The sequence below is a fragment of the Solanum tuberosum genome, unplaced genomic scaffold (genome assembly GCF_000226075.1).
Source record: "Solanum tuberosum cultivar DM 1-3 516 R44 unplaced genomic scaffold, SolTub_3.0 scf00105, whole genome shotgun sequence".
In the NCBI taxonomy this organism is placed as follows: Eukaryota; Viridiplantae; Streptophyta; class Magnoliopsida; order Solanales; family Solanaceae; genus Solanum; species Solanum tuberosum.
Genome location: NW_006239031.1, coordinates 1272492 through 1290997, shown reverse-complemented (window position 1 = coordinate 1290997; position 18506 = coordinate 1272492). Strand labels below are relative to the sequence as shown.

Here is an 18506-nt window from a genome sequence, read left to right as displayed (position 1 = left end):
ATAAATATGTACATTATTTGTTATTCTTTTAAGGCATGCAAAGTCAAACGTTAAAATTATAAATGAACGAGGGAGAAACAATTGTTACAAGATACATATATAGTAGTAATACTTTAATTAATTAATATATTTAATCAGATAACAAGACTTTAGACCGTTCTCTAAATACTTATATGGCTTATATTTTATTATATGATAATATTAACAGATTTTGTAACAGCTTACCGAGAGGATCAACAATGTCTAAAAAAATTAAATTATTTGGCTATATGATCAAGTGGAAAAGAATTTAGTAGAATTATAGAACATATTGACTATAACCAAAAGGCGAAATGATTTGATGAACCTTATACTTGTATGAGTTTGTATTCTGAACACTTCTACTTAATCATTTGTCAATTGAACCCTTAAACTCAATTAAAATAAAACTTTTAAACCCTCTGACCATTGACCGAGCTTACGTGACATTTGTTTTGCTGAGTCAATTATAGAGCGTGGTATCACACTTGTGAAAGCGAATGAAAACATGAATTTACTTGAAAAATGATAAAAAGAAAAAAGAAAAATACAAAAGTGCCCAACCCTCCCGTTTATTCCGCTACATCTCCTCCCAATTTCTTCCATTGAACCTCCGTCGTCAATGACTCCGGTTTTTTTTTTCCAGAAAAATTGCATAAACAAAACTTAACAACAAACTTTAGTGATTGCTCACAAGTGAGCCAAAGGTCCTATTCTCTAATTTCACTAATAGCTGCTGCAAAAGTAGAAGCTAAAAATTGGAAGATTTGGCACAAACTTGGTCACTTCATCTTTTTATTCCTGGAAGCGAACATGATGATTCACATGATGAACAAACTTTCAACATTCAAGCTTCGTTTGATTTGTTATAAGCGTTTTAGTCTTATTCTTCACATAGAAAAATTCAATTTCAAACAGCCGAAACAAGCCTCACGAATAGAGCACCAACCTTCCTCTTGTCACTCATTAGCTTATTTGTGAGAGACAAAGATGTTCAACGAAGAACATCGCTAGCTGAGAAAGAAGAACCATAGCAAACCCTAAAAATGAAATCAATTCCTGTTGATTGTGGTTGAGGGTTGGGGGAAGTGCAGAAAATCAAAGAGAAATATCAATTTTAAATATTTTTTTTAATAGAAACTTATTTTTTTGCCTTTTATTTAATTTTGGTTAATATAATAAAAAATATTTATTAGGATAATTATGACATGACATTATTATATGTGACATGGATATGACATGTCTTTATGTAAAGGAGAGTGAGCTACACACATAGGTGGAAGAGTTTAAAAGTCTCATTTTAATTGAGTTTAAGGGTTCAGTTGACAAATGATTAAGTAGAAGTGTTCAGAATACAAACCCATACAAGTAGGAGGGTTCATCAGACCATTCCACCTAACCAAAATAACTAAAATATTACAGAAGAATAAAGTTCAATAAAAAGATAGAAGTGAAATTTTACTAGATAAGTTCGAGGTGTTTTATTAAGATTTAGACCACTAGCTATGCTAGGAGTGCCCCTTGCCTTAAGGTTTAAGTAGCTCATCGAAGGAAGCGTGAAAGTAAGCAAGCGCCAAGCAGCTACTTGATGGGACCATCCGTTATCGGTCCCAAACTTAACCTAATATTGCCACCCCTAAGGTTGGTGTGGACGGTGGAGTTATAAATACTCCACCATCCAGAGGTAGACCCACCCTTGGCCAAGGGGTGTCAAGCGATATTCCTTTGCCGGAAAGTTACGGGGTCAAATTATATATATATTGACACTCCTTGACACAAGTGAAAAGATAAGTCCAGTGGTTAATGGGTTGCAAAAGTTTCTTAAAGTTGTGTGTTCAAGCCTCGCAAATATCTCAGGTTTGAGCTCTGGTACAGAGCCACTATCCATTTTAATTACCCACTTTTCGTCGCGAATCCGGATTAATCGACCTCCAAAGTCCGGATACCGCATGAGAAACCCAAAATACTAGTACTGCCTATCTCAAGATAAGACTTTGGTAATTCACTATAAATTATTGGACGGAATTTGGTGATTTTGTTTATGTGCAAATGCAATACTCAATTTTCTAGTATAATTTCCCTGCAATACCTAGTTTTCCTGTACTTGCAACATGATAATATCTAATGTTAATTGGTATGGAGAAAATCTTGTTGGGAGTGTCACCCAAATTTATAGTGTGCAATTCGGATTTAATCGATACTCCATTCCGGACTTTGAACGCTGAATAAGAAGAAAAATAAAGGAGTAGTACTAGTAATTTTTTTTCTTCAACAATTAGAGATTTTTAAAAAAAAATGTATTTAAATCTTTCAAATGTGGTTCTTAATTGCCATTATACATGAGAAATTTTTTTTATGACATGTAAAAGTTGACTTTTACATATTTAAGGCGAACTAGACTACATAGACAACTTTCTAAACTTAAGGATTTGTCAATAACATTACCCTCACAATATGTAGTTCCCCTTTTTACTTTTATTTGTTATATTTAAATTTTGTATATTTATTAAAATAAATAAATCAATATGACTATTTTATCATATGATTCTGATTAATAGATATTTAGTATTAAATTTTTAAAAAATTATTTAAGAAATAAATAATTAATATTAAACGTACAATATGAAAAATAATAAACATCTTTTCTTATATATATGGAAAATGACGAAGTACAGTAAAAAAATATTTTTTTAAATAATGAACATGTTACAGAGAAATTTGGCAAATAGTAACTTGCCAAACTTTTGGTAGAATCTGCCTAAACTAATTATTGCATTAATAATAAAAATGCACTATATTCGTTATTCTGAAAAGGCGTGCAAAGTCTTGTGTGGACAAAATGAATCAGTTTTTCTATTTTTTATTTTATTTTTATGGCGGGGAAAATTCACTGCTATCCTCGTTCTTATGCAATAGCTCGCAAATCACACAAAAGGGGTAATCCGTACTATGCAACCCCAATATGACGAGCTCGACCCAGAAGGCAAGATCCTTACTTTCGCTGACAAGGGGTTTCGAACATGGATTAGGATTCAGGAGTAACAATCTCTCTCATTGACTTTTAGATTTCTTCAAAGAAATTAAGGGTTATTTGGTGTGAAGGATAATACCAAAGAGTCATGAGGTTAAATTATAGTGTCACTTAATTTGTTATTTGGTTGAAAAGTCTGAGATAACTTATCCCGAGATTAATAATTAGTACGGAATAAGTTATCCCTCCCCTTGGGTGGTATGTAATCCAGGATAAAATAAGTAAATAACAAAAATATCTCTTTAAACCTGTTTTATACGTCACTTTTTACATTTTTGTAAACAAATAAATTGTTCTTAAAATTTATTATTTTGGAATACAACAAACCAAACACTTAATAAAAAATAATCTTATCATAACTTATTCAATCATAAATAATCTCATCATAACTAATCTCATCATAAATTATTCAAACCAAACAACTCCAAAAGTGTTAAATTGTTATATTATTACTTATAAGTAAGACATATATATTTAGTACTAATGCTTTAATTAGTATACTCAATCAGATAACAAGACATTGACTCTTCCCTAAATATATAGTTATATTTACTTATACCATAATATTAACAGTTTTTGTAACAGTAACCTCAACTTAAAAAATCTTTACAAGATTAAGAAAATGATAAGATCTTACCTAAGAGGATCAACAATGTCTCAATTAAGAAAATTTAAATTGATTGGCAATATATGATCAATTGGAAGGAATTTAGTACAGAAGAGATTGATTATAACTAAAAAAAAATGGAGTAATTAATTTTGCATCTCAAGAAGACTGAAGAATAAGGTGAAATTTTGCTAGATATATTTCACATGTTTTATTAAGATTAGATTTAGGCCATTAGGCACTAGTTAACTCCAATACTGAACTGCACCTAACTAAAACTAGTACTGTCATCCCTAAGATTAGAACTAGTAATGTCATCCCTAAGATTGTGGTGGAGTGATAAGTGTTACTCTATTTTTAATTAAAGATCTCGGGTTTGATCCTTGTGTATGACGCGAAACCGGATTAGTCGACCCAGTACCAGACACCAAAGAGGAACAGGGGAAAAAACTAGTACTGCCTATCTTAAGATAAAGACTTCGGTAATTCACTATAAATAGTTGGACAGGACTACAATTGCTACTGCACAGATAGCCTACATTACTTTCTTGTTGAATATTTGGTATGTAACTTAAAATCCAGGTGATTTTGTATATGTGCAAATGTAATACTCAGTTTTCCAATATAATTTCCCTGCAATACATACTTTTCTAGTACTTGCAACATGATAATATCTAATGTATAAATCTTTACATTATTAATTTCCTTCATCTCTAGCTCACATTCTCCATCAATGGAATCGTGCTGCATTGAGCAGTTTCTCGAGGGAAAGACCATTTTCATCACTGGTGCAACGGGCTACCTAGCAAAGAGTAATTTCTCTATCTCTCCCTCCCCCTTACGGTTGAACTAATAGTGCTTTGTGAATAATATTAGTATTGCTACTGCTCCTATTGAAAATTCTTGCAGTTCTCACTGAGAAGATACTCAGAGTCCAACCAAATGTGAAGAAGATGTACTTGCTAATAAGAGCTCCAGATTCAAATTCAGCTAAACAACGCTTTAACAACGAGGTATATATATACTACCAAACTACTACTCCTATATAATTGAATGCAGCAGCTGTAGAAATAATAGCACATTAGACTACATGACCGTAGTCATGCATTACCACATGAGAATTCAAGATTATCAGAGTTCACTGCTCAATATGATGTTATAAGTGCAGGTTATAAAAGCTGATCTGTTCGGAGTTCTGAGGGAGAAGTTGGGCGCCAACCTACATGGCTTTATAGAAGACAAAGTTTTCCCAGTTGCAGGGGATATAGATTGTGATAGTTTGGGGATAAATTCTGAGCTGAAAGATGAGATGTGCAGAGAAATAGACATAATTGTAAACTCAGCTGCAACAACTAGATTTGATGAAAGGTACATAAAGAATGAAATTCTTTTTCATAAATTAGAATGAAAAACTTTATCCCATATTTTCGCAGATATGATACTGCAATAAGGACCAATGTATTGGGTGCCATGCATGTTCTCAATTTTTCCAAGCAGTGTTCAAAACTTATGATGCTTCTCCATGTAAGCACAGGTCAGCTCCATCATTTATATATATGTGTGTTCTCAACCAAATTTCATTATCATGCGACTTCTTTGGGCGTATTAACTTTAGCATAAGGACTGATTCTTTTCAGCCCATGTTTGTGGGGAAAAGGAAGGATTGATACTAGAGAAGCCATTGAACTACGGTGAGACGCTTAATGGAAGCTCTCACTTAGACATAGACATGGAGCAAAAGTTGGTAGAGGAGGCACTAAAGGAACTTCAAGATAGAAATGCCACTGAAAAAGAAGTTAGGCTAGCTATGAGAGTTCTAGGTATTGAGAGGTAAAGCTATTCATAAGATCGATCTATCTCATCAATCAATATGTCCTATTCATTCAAGACAAGTATATATTCTTCAGGGCAAGGCAACATGGATGGCCAAACACATACTCATTCACAAAATCAATGGGAGAGATGCTTTTGGTACACCTCAAGGAGGATCTCCAACTCATAATTCTACGGCCAACGATTATATTGAGCACTTACAAGGAGCCATTCCCTGGATGGATTGAAGGAATGAAGTAATAATTATATACCATTTAAGCACACAAGGAAATTAAAGAAGAGTAATTCTTACTAGTAAACCAATATAATCTGTTTCTTTCTTTCCACAGAACCGCGGACACGTTCATCGTTGGCTATGGTAAAGGAAAACAGAAACTTGCAATGGGTGGCAGAGAAACCATAACAGATGTGGTATGTGAGTCAGTCATATGTATATATAGGGTACCTTTATGTCAGCTGGTATAAATCAGTTCATCTACGTACATTTTGAGTTCCTAAGTATTTACTAATTCCTTAATGCCATCTTGCAATTTTGCCTAGATTCCAGCTGATATGGTCATAAACTCAGTCATTGCGGCTATGGTAGCCCATCGAAATGCATCTTCCCGTGTAGCTGTTTACCATATTAGCTCGTCTAGGAGGAATCAAATCAAACTTGGTGATTTTATACGAATTGGCGTTGATTACTTCAAGAAGAATCCATGGATTGACAAAAGAGGAAAGCCAGTCAAAGTGAAGAAATTTCACTTACTGGATAGCATGGATAGCTTTCACAAATATATAGCAATCCACTACATGCCATCATTAAAGGTTAGGTTTGCATAGTAAAAGAGGGAAGATCCCGATGAATAGAAAAAGAATACAAAAGTGTTTATGAAGGATCATTTTAACATGTTTCAGATATTAAAGTGGGGAAACTTGATACTTTGCCGACATTTGCAAGTCCAGCACACAAACTTACAAAGAAGGATCAATCAAGCCATTGAACTAGCTGAACTCTACAAACCTTACATGTTCTTCAAAGGAATGTAAGTTTATTATTTGATATATATACTATACTATACTAGTGGAAACTAATTAATCAAACTTAAAAGTTTTTCCAAATTGATACTCTTAACACCCATTCATGCTTGATTTATCCCAGTTTCGATGATACGAATGCTGAAATGTTGCGAATGGCAACAAGAGAAAGTAATGCAGATGATACATTCAATTTTGATCCGACAACCATTCAGTGGGATAAATACTTGAAGGAAACTCACATTCCCGGAGTAGTAAAGTACATTTTCTAAGAAAGTAGAATAATGAAGTTATCTACTTCCAAATAAAAACTTGTGTTGCTGCTTAAATTCCATTAATCCGTTCAATAAACTATTTGCAATGTAATAATATACTTCTATGTTACTACTTACTTTATCAGAAGAATATATAGCTATTAGACAACAACAATGTACCGTAGTGGCTATTTCCGAAAGACTATCGGCTCAGCTAATTAGAAAACAACAAAGAAAATGGATATTTCCAAATAAAAAGTTGTGTTGCTGCTTAAATTCCATTAATCCGTTCAATAAACTATTTAACTGAATTATTTTTATGTATGAATATTCTTTGTGTTCAATTATGTGTCAATTACGGAGGTATCAATATTCCACGCTAAAGAAAATGGAACTCAAGATTTATTTGTATGACAATACCATATGTCCAAGTCCAACAAATGATAAACTTCAACACAATTTGTTTGGGGATTGGAAGGGAAGAGGGGACTTGATCAAGCAAACTTGTGTCTTGTGTAAACAAAAGTTGAAACACTAGAGAGAGCCAGCCACCCATTTCCCATCTTAATAGTAGTGTATATATTGGGTAATTACTAATTAGTGTAGTACTTTTTTCTAATATTAAATAAATTAAACAATTTGTGTTTTAAATCTTTCAAAATATACCTCTTTAAGTGCCAAATTATATGAGAAAAAGGACATGGTAAAAATGAATTTACATGTTTAAGGCAAACTAGAATACATAGACAACTTTCAAAACTTGGATTTGTCAATGATTCTTATATTACCCTCTATGTACTATAATTAGTAATTAATTAATTACTACTAATCAACATGATATTGGAATAATGGGAGATGGAATTAATGACTTGCCAAAGTTTTGGTAGAATCTGCCTAAACTACTGTTATCCATTGGGCTCTAGATCTGACCTTCTAATGCATTAAGCTGTTTGTCATATGAGATCCTATTGTAATTATTTTGCATTAATAATAAATATGTATATTATTTATTATAGAAACAATTGTTACAAGATATATATATATATATATATTAATATATTCAATCAGATAACAAGACTTTAGACTCTTCTCTAAATACTTATATTGCTTATATGATAATATTAACAGATTTCGTAGCAGCTTACTTGAGAGGATCAACAATGTCTCAAGAAAAAATAAATAAATTGGCTATATGATCAATTGGAAAAGAATTTAGCAGAATTATAGAAGAGATTGACTATAACCAAAATAACTAAAAAATTACACTGAAGAATAAAGTTCAATAAAGATAAAAAGTAAAATTTTACTAAATAAGTTTAAGGTGTTTTATTAAGATTTAGATTTAGGCCACTAGCTATGCTAGGAGTGCCCCTGGCCTTAAACGCTCATCGAAGGAAGCGTGAAAGTAAACAAGCACCTCCATTATTGAGTTGCTTGGTGGGGACCATATGTTATCGGTCCCAAACTTAAATTAGTACTGCCACCCCTAAGGTCGGCGGAGTTATAAATACACCTCCATCTTTAATTAAAAGTCTCAGGGTTTGAGCTCTAGTATGGAGTCACCTTTAATAGTGACCATTTTACCCCACTTTTCATTGCAAATCCAGATTAATCGACCCCCACAATTCGTACTGGACACCCGATGAGAAATCAAAAAAACTAGTACTGCCTATCTCAAGATATGACTTTGGTAATTCACTATAAATTATTGGGCAGGACAACAATTACTATCTGCACAGATAGCCTACATTTGTTTATGTGCAAATGCAATACTCAATTTTCCAGTTGCTTATATGAAAAATGACAAGTAAAGTAAAAAATTATTTTTAAAATAATGAACAAGTAACAGAGAGATACTAAATGACTTGCCAAACTTTTGGTAGAATCTGCCTAAACTAATTGTTTTGCATTAACAATAAAAATGCACTTTATTCATTATTCTGTAAAGGAGTGCAAAGTCTTGTTGACAAATAGAAATGAATCAGTTTTTAATTTTTTAATGACAAGGAAAATTTACCGCTGCTAGTCTGCTATCCTTTGGGTGCATACAAGATAAAATTCTCGTTTCTATGCAATAGCTCGCAAATCACACAAGAGAGGTAACCCGCACTAGGCAAGCCCGGTGTGACGAGCTCGACCCAGAAGACAAACTCCTTGCTTTCGCTGACAAGGGGTTTTGAACATGGAATCAGGATTCAGGAGTTACAATCTCTGTCATTGACTTCTAGACTTCTTTAAAGGAATTAGAAGTGTTAAATTGTTACTGCTTATAAGTAAGACATACATATATAGTACTAATACTTTAATTAATATACTCAATCAGATAACAAGACTTGACTATTCTCTGAGCATATACTTATATTGCTTATAAGATAATATTAACAGATTTTGTAACTGTAACCTCAACTTAAAGAATCTTTTCAAGATTAAAAAAATGATAAGATCTTACCTGATAGGATCAACAATGTCTCAATTAAGAAAATTTAATTTGATCGAGTATATATGATCAATCGGAAGGAATTTAGTACAGAGGAGATTGATTATAACTAAAACAAAATAAAGTAATAAATTTTGCTTCTCAAGAAGACTGAAGAATAAGGTGAAATTTTACTAGATATATTTCATATGTTTTATTAAGATTTAGATTTAGGCCATTAGGCACTAGCTAGCTCCACTATTGAACTGCACCTAAGTAAAACTAGAACTGTCATCCCTAATATTGTGGTGGAGTGATAAGTGTTACTCCATTATTAATCAAAGTTTGAGCCTTGTGTATGGCGCGAATCCGGATTAGTCTGCCCCAAATTGAGTACCGGACACCGTACCAATGAGAAATCGGGAAAAAAACTAGTACTGCCTATCTCAAGATAAGACTCTGGTAATTCACTATAAATAGTTGGACAGGACTACAATTGCTACTGCACAGATAACCTACATTACTTTCTTGTTGAATATTTGGTATGTAACTGAAAATCCAGGTGATTTTGTATATGTGCAAATGTAATACTCAGTTTTCCAGTATAATTTCCCTACAATACATACTTTTCCAGTACTTGCAACACGATAATATCTAATGTGTATATATTTACATTATTAATTTCCTTCATCTCTAGCTCACATTCTCCATCAATGGAATCGTGCTGCATTGAGCAGTTTCTCGAGGGAAAGACCATTTTCATCACTGGTGCAACGGGCTACCTTGCAAAGAGTAATTTCTCCATCTCTCTCTCCCCCTTACGGTTGAACTAATAGTGCTTTGTGAATAATATTAGTATTGCTACTGCTCCTATTGAAAATTCTTGCAGTTCTCACTGAGAAGATACTCAGAGTACAACCAAATGTGAAGAAGCTCTACTTGCTAATAAGAGCTCCAGATTCAATTTCAGCTAAACAACGCTTTAACAACGATGTATATATATACTACCAGACTACTACTCCTATATGATTGTATGCAGCAGCAGTAGAAATAATAGCAGCTAGCACATTAGACTACACGTCCGTAATCATGCATTACCACATGAGAATTCAAGATTATCACAGTTCACTGCTCAATATGATGTTTTAAGTGAAGGTTATAAAAACTAATCTGTTCGGAGTTCTGAGGGAGAAGTTGGGCGCCAACCTACATAACTTTATAGAAGACAGTTTTCCCAGTTGCAGGGGATATAGCTTGTAATAGTATGGGGATAAATTCTGAGCTGAAAGATGAAATGTGCAGAGAAATAGACATAATTGTAAACTCAGCTGCAACAACTAGATTTGATGAAAGGTACATAAAGAATGAAATTCTTTTTCTTAAATTGGAACGAAAAAGTTTATTCCATATTTTTTCAGCTATGATACTGCAATAAGGACCAATGTATTGGGTGCCATGCATGTTCTCAAATTTTCCAAGCAATGTTCAAAACTTATGATGCTTCTCCATGTAAGCACAGGTCAGCTCCATCATATATATATGTGTGTGTTTAACCAAATTTCATTATCATGCGACTTCTTTGGGCGTATTAACTTTAGCAGAAGGACTGGTTCTTTTCAGCCTATGTTTGTGGGGAAAAGGAAGGATTGATACTACAGAAGCCATTGAACTACGGTGAGATGCTTAATGGAAGCTCTCACTTAGACATAGACGTGGAGCAAAAGTTGGTAGAGGAGGCACTAAAGGACCTTCAAGATAGAAATGCCACTGAAAAAGAAGTTACACTAGCTATGAGAGTTCTAGGTATTGAGAGGTAAAACGATTCATAAAATCAATCTATCTCATCAACCAATATGTCCTATTCATTCAAGACAAGTATATATATATATGATTCTTCAGGGTAAGGCTACATGGATGGCCAAACACATACTCATTCACAAAATCAATGGGAGAGATGCTTTTGGGACACCTCAAGGAGGATCTCCAACTCATAATTCTACGGCCAACAATTATATTGAGCACCTACAAGGAGCCATTCCCTGGATGGATTGAAGGAATGAGGTAATAATTATAAACCATTTGAGCACACAAGGAAATTAAAGGAGAGTAATTCTTATTAGTAAACCAATATAATCTGTTTCTTCCTCCCACAGAACCATGGACACGTTCATTGTTGGCTATGGTAAAGGAAAACAGAAACTTGCAATGGGTGGCAGAGAAACCATAACAGATGTGGTATGTGAGTCAGTCATATGTATATATAGTGTACCTTATGTCAGCTGGTATAAATCAGTTCATCTACTTACATTTTGAGTTCGTAAGTATTTACTAATTCCTTAATGCCATCTTGCAATTTTGCCTAGATGATATGGTCGTAAACTCAGTCATTGCGGCTATGGTAGCCCATCGAAATCCATCTTCCCGTATAGCTGTTTACCATACTACCTCGTCTAGGAGGAATCAAATTAAAATTGATGATTTTATACGAATTGGCGTTGATTACTTCAAGAAGAATCCATGGATTGACAAAAGAGGAAAGCCAGTCAAAGTGAAGAAATTTCACTTACTGGATAGCATGGATAGCCTTCACAAATACATAGTAATCCACTACATGCCATCATTAAAGGTTAGCTTTGCATAGTAAAAGAGAGAAAGATCCCGATAGGCAGGAGCGATGAATAGAAAAAGAATACAAAGGTGTTTATGAATGTTGACATACACTTCAGCATTGATGGCCTACCACTAGCTAAGTTTATCATTTTAACATGTTTCAGATATTAAAGTGGGCAAACTTCATACTTTGCCAACATTTGCAAATCCATCACACAAACTTACAAAGAAGGATCAATCATACCATTCGACTAGCTGAACTCTACAAGCCTTACGCGTTCTTCAAAGGAATGTGAGTTTATAATTTGATGCCCCTTCCTTCCTTCCTCTTAATTCTATGTTAATATTGATTTAGACACCTCGATGTAACGTTTGATATACTATACTAGTGGAAACTGAATGATCAAACTTAAATTTGTTCCTAATTGATACTCTAACAACATTCATGCTTGATTTATCCCAGTTTCGATGATACGAATGCTGAAATGTTGCGAATGGCAACAAGAGAAAGTAATGCAGATGATACATTCAATTTTGATCCGACAACCATTCAGTGGGATAAATACTTGAAGGAAACTCACACACCCGGATTAGTAAAGTACATTTTCTAAGAAAGCAGAATTATTTGAATATAGGAAGTTTTCTACCTCCAAATAAAAGCTTGTGTTGCTGCTTAAATTCCATTATGTTGTTTTTTAATCAGTTCAATAAACTATTCGGATTATTATAATTTATATGTAATAGTATTGAAGGAATAATTTTATGCTACTTTATTTATCAGAAGAATATATAGCTAATTAGAATACAACAACAACAACATACCAGGTGAAAGTCTGGGAGAGAGTAGAATGTAGCTAGAGAGGCTGTTTTCGAAATACCCTCAGCTCAGCTCATTAGAAAACAACTTTAAATACTTATTATGCATTTATAATCCAACACAATTTAGCAAGTGTAGTCCAAATTGATAATTAGGGAGAGATCTGTTAAGAAGGATGAACCTTTTTAGAGTGAGAAGAAATTGCTTTAAAAGCAGATTTCATTGAAGCACCAGCAGAGTTAACAGCAGTTTCAATATACTTTTTTGCAGCAATTGTAGCCACTTTCTCCATAGTTTTCCCCATATTTCTAGCTCTTTCAGCAACACTCACAAGGCTATCATACTCAGATTTAGCCATCTCATTCATTTCCTCTTCAAATCGGCGAAATTCATCCATGGCTTCTTCCATAGCAGTATTAAGATGATCCTCTGCTTCTTTCATGAAATTCTCAGCTTCTTCAACTTCTTTTTCTTGATCCAATTCCATGGCTGCCCAAGCCTTGTAAGCCTCCACTTCAAAGAGCTTCATCAGATCATCTTCTATATTGTACGGATCGAAGTTCTTGTCACAAAGAGCTTGCTCCGAAAGAATGGCGAATTGAGCAAAAAGAGATTCCATTTTTTTTTCTTCTAGAATTTGGGGATGGAGAAAAATGATTGAAACAGGAACACCTATTTGGTAAAGGAATGTCAGATGAGGGTCCTTGAAAGCACACCAACGGTTAAGTTGAATTTCATACGAGAAGTAACTTTTTCCTTTTACACGAATTCAAATTAATCCCAAATAAAATTAATACGCAACAAAGACGATAGAGTAAGTAGCGTTTGGACATGCAATTTCATATACACTTGGACATGTGATTTCATATTATGACATGAAATTTCAAATTCTTCAAAAAGCGTAATTTGAAAATTATCATGATTTGAGATTTTTAACATGCAAATATTGACTCACGAGTTTATATTTTATAAAAATAACCTCACATTTATATCTACTAAGTACTAACCATTTATTTTATATGTAAATAAAGTTTATAATTTATATCATTACTTTTAAAATCATTTATATCTCATATAACGATTCTTCTCACTAACATAAAACTTATTATTACTTCAAATCAATTCTTACTTTACCATTTATATTCAATAAAATTCATTATTTTATATCAAATTTATTTACCAATCAAATTAACCAATAAATGGCTTAAAATAGCAGTGTTGGTTTGTCTTTTCAGTCATGTGATCAAAAAATGTAAGTTCAAAGTGTAGGTGTAATATACCACAAATACAAAATATTACACTTGAAAATAAAATGACAAAAATGAATAATCAAATCTTTAGGCTGAGGTGCGGATATCTCGCTCTCTTTAAGGAGATTCAAGCTCACTACAACATAATCTATACAGATCCAACGGTAATACTCTTGACTTGTCCCCTCCAAGATACAACAACCCAATAACATCGTACAACTCAAACAACTTTGAATTAGTTGAAGAGTCCAAAACTCTACAAAAAAAAACACCTTCCTTCAACATGTAATTACTCTTTTGTTTGTATAGTGAATATAGTTGAAGACTTAGAATATTTTATTTGTGTCAACTCTCTCTTTCCCTACAGTTACCCTCACTACACACTACAATATTTTTCCACACTCCTCATCTTTTTTTACCTCCACTTCACAAAGGAAGAAACACCACTATTTATAGGTGAACAATTCTTCCTTGCAATGAATAGGAAGATAATGAGTAGTAAATTGGGTAAATGAATAGCCCAAAGGTTACATAAGTTACAAGATATAATGAGTGAAATTAGTGGTAGATCATGACAATAGTGGTTACAAGAATTACACCAAGATAATGACCACATTCTTGTCAACTTATACTCACTAATATATGCACTTAATATTTAAATTTTAATATTAAAATGCATAAACACCAACACAAAGTGAAAAATTTGTCCGTACTATGTGGAGATGATTATATTAAGACTAGTACGTCATAACTTTCAATATTTTTTTATTAAATTAAAGTTTGATCAATAAATGTGTATATTTTTTTTATAATAGTTTGTGATAGTGTATTATGAGATTTTATAAATTTTTACTTATTTGGTAAGATTGTATAAAGAGTTGAGACAATTTTAATAGTTTTACCACTTATGAGATTTTTATGTTCATAAGAAAAAATATAACACAAAAAATTTAAATTACGTGTCCAAATAGAACTTCAATTTATCTCATAATTTCAAATTATGATTCAGATCATAATTTTATATCGCATGATTAAACGATTTTATATTTCTAGATCATAATTTCATATCGCATAAACAAACGAATCCTAAATGTATATGTTAATAATGAGGGAGGTACTGAAGTGGGCCAGAAATGTTGCGTTTTTGTCAAAGCCATCAATCCTCATCCCCCACGGACAATTTTGTGGGTGGGTTGATTTATAATTTTGCTTATTCGAGGTGGCCAATTACATCGAAAAATTATTGCTGAAATCGAATAAATACTAGTGGCCCTAATCTCTTGTCAACATTAGGTCATGCTACACTACTATAATCACACCCAAGTCATGAATTCAAGTCTCATCGAAATTCATTCACAAAATAATTTCAAAGTAATCTCAAGAAAATGAATTAGACCACAATCGAGAGAATGCGTTTGAGATAAATAAAAAAAAAAGTGTGAACTAAAGATGAAGGAAATTAACAGGATTAAATTCATGATGTAAATAATTGTACATTAGATATTCTCAGGTTGCAAGTACTGATCTGTGCAGTAGAAATTGTTGTCTTGTTAAAGTATTTATAGTGTATTCTTTTGATTTTCCATTTGGTGCTTAATATCCATTTTGAAGTTCGAATTTCTATCCTGCGATAAAATACTTCCTATCAAAAGCGATTTTATACTCATCACTCGAATTCAAAATCTTTGATTAAACATAAAGAAGTACTTATGTTTTAAGGGAAAAAGGACAAATATATCCTCGAACTATCGTAAATAGTATACAAATACCCTCCGTCATACTTTTTGGACGTTGGTGCCCCTGCCGTTCAAAAACTAGAGCATATTTGCCCTTCACTCTAACAGAAGACCAAATAGGGATACGTAATGCAATCCTACTAAGGGACCCAATTTGATCAATTATTAAATCCAAACATCCATATCCGCCCATCGACCTGATTAACCCACTACCCACCCGTATAACCCATGCATTACTGATGACCAAATAGTCCACTATTGGCTAGTTATTCTTGACATCATCTCATAAAAAATAATGAAAAATATTCTTGACACCAATATGGTCCACTATTGGCTAGTTAGCCACCCAACTATCATGAGTCAGTTTGAGTTTAAGCATGGACAAATTTTTGGTGCCACTTTGTTATTTCCCATATTATCGATCTTAATCTACTCGTCTTTCATTTTATTATCTCTCCATTTCCATCACTCCTTCCCATCATTTCCGCCACCGTACACCTTCCCTCGGTTCACCACTATCCATAGCCTCATCTAATGTATCCTCTCGATTATCATGGTCGTTGGATGCGGCGTCTCAGTCATCCACGAGATGGCTCTCATGTCCATGACTAGAACTGAATCATCTGTTATAATAGGTTAAATTACAAAAATATCCTTTTTCGAGAGCCAATTTTTTTTTGAAGCTACGTGTTTTATATTTTCAAGATTCTTGAATTTTTAGACACCATTTTGATCCTACTAAGTAGGTAGAGATCTCGACGACTCTTTTTCCTCCACGTGTGCCACCAGTGGTTTGAGCAGATTCTACCAAAAGTTTGGCAAGTCATTAATTCAATCTCCCACCGGCCACCATATAAGGAATTTTTATCCTAATTAATATTACGTATTTTATTTTCTAAATTATAAATTTTATGCTACAAAAAAACTTATCTGTAAATATCCTCTAGGAAACTTGATGATACTAACATATTACAGTGCCGATTGCCAAATCGAAAGAAAAAATCTCTTAAAATAAATTTCATAAGTGTAATATTTTATGTCAATTGTTTTTCCCCAGCCCACAACACCACGCACCCTTACCCCATCCCCATTTCACATGTATATATTTCCATAATGTTTGTCTAAATTATATGTAAATTAATATTTTTGTGATAATATTTTCTATTTATTTATTAATTACACCAACAAAAAAAATAAGCATATCACTTATTTTTCAAAAAGATATTTTCGTTTCATACCAAACACACCCATATGATGCCCAAAATATATCATTAATTAGTAGCTGAACATGCATGTCAAACACACAAGGATAACATATAACAATTTGACACACACATTAAATTCTATATTTAAAGCCTTAAAATTTTTATCTATTGGTCTTAATTTTAAAATTATAAATCTCACATTTACATGTACGTAGATATTCTCTCAAAATACAACTAACAAATATATTATAGTATTAAAAGAGAATTGTATTCACGTAACCAAATCGTTTCTCCTAATTTTCCACACAAGTACAACATCATTCAATGCAATTAGAGTTATAATAATTTAAATTATATACAGTAATAAGTAGTGTAAGCACCTACTAAATAGTTGTCTAAATTAATTTTAAATCCATCAGAGACTCTATATAATGGCAGATACAATGTAATTAGGCAACTTTAAACAATAATAAAATGGTTGGCGCCAATTTCTAGCTATTTGTTATAATCTTATCCAAAGACCTATATATATATATTCCTTCTCCATATTATATAATTACAACATCGATCTCTTCATTATTATATCATAAAAAAATAATGAAAGATCTTGACACCAATATAGTCCACTATTGGCTAGTTGGCCACCCAATTATTAGTCAATTTGAGTTTAAGCATGGACAAACTTTTGGTGCCACTTTGTTATTTCCAATATTATCGATCTTAATTTACTTGTCTTTCACTCTACTATCTCTCCGTTTTCCATCACTCCTTCCCATCGTTTCCACCGCCACCCTCCGTTGTGTCACCGCCACCCACAGCCTCGTCCTTTGTATCCTCTCGCTTATCATGGTCGTTGGATGCGGTGTCTCAGTCATCCACGAGATGGCCGCCAACGTCCACGATTGGAATTGGATCATCTGTTATAATAGATTAAATTACGAAAATGCCCTTCTTCAAGGACCCATTGTTTTTTGGAGCTACGTGTTTTATCTTTCCAAGATTCTTGAATTTTTAGACACCCTTTTGATCCTACTAAGTAGGTCGAGATCTCGACGACTCTCGTTCCTCCACGTGTACCACCATGCATTGGTGCCACTCTTTTGTTATTTTGGTGTTGCAACTGGGCAATCCATGTGGCATGTTGGGGTGATCACTAATGCTTCGGTTCATGTACTAATGTATGCTTATTATTTCTTATTTGCTATTGGAAAAAGGCCAAGGTGGAAGAAATTGGTGACTAATATACAAATTGGTCAGTTCATGTTTTGTTTTGTGTGTTTTGGGGCAGTGATATATTATCACTTCACAAGTGAGTTTGGGTGCTCTGGAATTGATGTTTGGTTCTACACTTTCTGTTTTAATGTTTCACTTTTAGCACTTTTTCTCAACTTTCACTTCAAGACCTATGCCAAGAAAACATCATGAAGAGACTCATCAAATAAAAGTATAATTACATATATTGTAACTTTGTGAGCTATATAGTGTGGTTGGTTATAAATTAAACAGTGAGTATATTTGTATTTTTTTAATTCTATAGGGATTGGAAATTAATTAATTAGTGAACTTCATATAAATATATACATATACAAAGTTGGTTGTACTGAGAGTGGAACTTAAGTTTATTTGAAAGTCTGAAGTTCAATAAACAAAGATTGAGTGCATATGATTATCATTTCCCCCCCCCCCCCCCCCCCCCCCGCCCTCCTCCC

At 33.2% G+C, this 18506-nt stretch overlaps 5 protein-coding genes across 5 annotated transcripts; 4 read left to right on the top strand and 1 right to left on the bottom strand.

Moving 5' to 3' along the window:
• Positions 1 to 3929: 3929 nt before the first annotated feature.
• Positions 3930 to 7227, top strand: LOC102581089 (fatty acyl-CoA reductase 3-like). The gene is made up of 11 exons (XM_006349322.2): positions 3930 to 4218; positions 4374 to 4468; positions 4566 to 4669; positions 4825 to 5024; positions 5090 to 5190; positions 5294 to 5486; positions 5564 to 5725; positions 5819 to 5900; positions 6030 to 6299; positions 6390 to 6517; positions 6634 to 7227. Exons 2-11 carry the CDS (start codon positions 4390 to 4392, stop codon positions 6779 to 6781), a joined length of 1467 nt encoding a protein of 488 aa, XP_006349384.1. The 5' UTR covers positions 3930 to 4218; positions 4374 to 4389; the 3' UTR covers positions 6782 to 7227.
• Positions 7228 to 9892: 2665 nt separating this feature from the next.
• On the top strand, positions 9893 to 11492 carry LOC102602162 (probable fatty acyl-CoA reductase 5). Its single transcript, XM_015309516.1, has 7 exons — positions 9893 to 9971; positions 10069 to 10172; positions 10402 to 10532; positions 10598 to 10698; positions 10800 to 10992; positions 11079 to 11240; positions 11333 to 11492. The coding sequence occupies exons 1-7, from the start codon at positions 9893 to 9895 to the stop codon at positions 11490 to 11492; spliced, it is 930 nt and encodes a 309-aa protein (XP_015165002.1).
• On the top strand, positions 10713 to 12456 carry LOC107060945 (fatty acyl-CoA reductase 3-like). Its single transcript, XM_015309562.1, has 3 exons — positions 10713 to 11805; positions 11954 to 12081; positions 12253 to 12456. The coding sequence occupies exons 1-3, from the start codon at positions 11548 to 11550 to the stop codon at positions 12398 to 12400; spliced, it is 534 nt and encodes a 177-aa protein (XP_015165048.1). The 5' UTR covers positions 10713 to 11547; the 3' UTR covers positions 12401 to 12456.
• A 79-nt stretch (positions 12457 to 12535) lies between these two features.
• LOC102580751 (uncharacterized) lies at positions 12536 to 13332 on the bottom strand. The gene has a single exon (XM_006349321.2). It carries the CDS (start codon positions 13223 to 13225, stop codon positions 12773 to 12775), a length of 453 nt encoding a protein of 150 aa, XP_006349383.1. The 5' UTR covers positions 13226 to 13332; the 3' UTR covers positions 12536 to 12772.
• A 4062-nt stretch (positions 13333 to 17394) lies between these two features.
• Positions 17395 to 18225, top strand: LOC102601828 (putative elongation of fatty acids protein DDB_G0272012). Its single transcript, XM_006349372.1, has one exon. It carries the CDS (start codon positions 17395 to 17397, stop codon positions 18220 to 18222), a length of 828 nt encoding a protein of 275 aa, XP_006349434.1. The 3' UTR covers positions 18223 to 18225.
• Positions 18226 to 18506: the final 281 nt, after the last annotated feature.

Bases quoted from the DNA above. Each gene is read 5' to 3' on its own strand.
- LOC102581089 (XM_006349322.2), top strand. From the start codon at position 4,390: ATGGAATCGTGCTGCATTGAGCAGTTTCTCGAGGGAAAGACCATTTTC. The intron at 5,191-5,293 runs GTCAGCTCCATC...GATTCTTTTCAG, and splicing joins GCTTCTCCATGTAAGCACAG to CCCATGTTTGTGGGGAAAAG. The intron at 6,518-6,633 runs GTAAGTTTATTA...GATTTATCCCAG, and splicing joins TACATGTTCTTCAAAGGAAT to TTTCGATGATACGAATGCTG.
- LOC102602162 (XM_015309516.1), top strand. From the start codon at position 9,893: ATGGAATCGTGCTGCATTGAGCAGTTTCTCGAGGGAAAGACCATTTTC. The intron at 10,533-10,597 runs GTACATAAAGAA...ATATTTTTTCAG, and splicing joins ACAACTAGATTTGATGAAAG to CTATGATACTGCAATAAGGA. The intron at 10,993-11,078 runs GTAAAACGATTC...ATGATTCTTCAG, and splicing joins AGAGTTCTAGGTATTGAGAG to GGTAAGGCTACATGGATGGC.
- LOC107060945 (XM_015309562.1), top strand. From the start codon at position 11,548: ATGGTCGTAAACTCAGTCATTGCGGCTATGGTAGCCCATCGAAATCCA. The intron at 11,806-11,953 runs GTTAGCTTTGCA...AACATGTTTCAG, and splicing joins ACTACATGCCATCATTAAAG to ATATTAAAGTGGGCAAACTT. The intron at 12,082-12,252 runs GTGAGTTTATAA...GATTTATCCCAG, and splicing joins TACGCGTTCTTCAAAGGAAT to TTTCGATGATACGAATGCTG.
- LOC102580751 (XM_006349321.2), bottom strand. From the start codon at position 13,225: ATGGAATCTCTTTTTGCTCAATTCGCCATTCTTTCGGAGCAAGCTCTT.
- LOC102601828 (XM_006349372.1), top strand. From the start codon at position 17,395: ATGAAAGATCTTGACACCAATATAGTCCACTATTGGCTAGTTGGCCAC.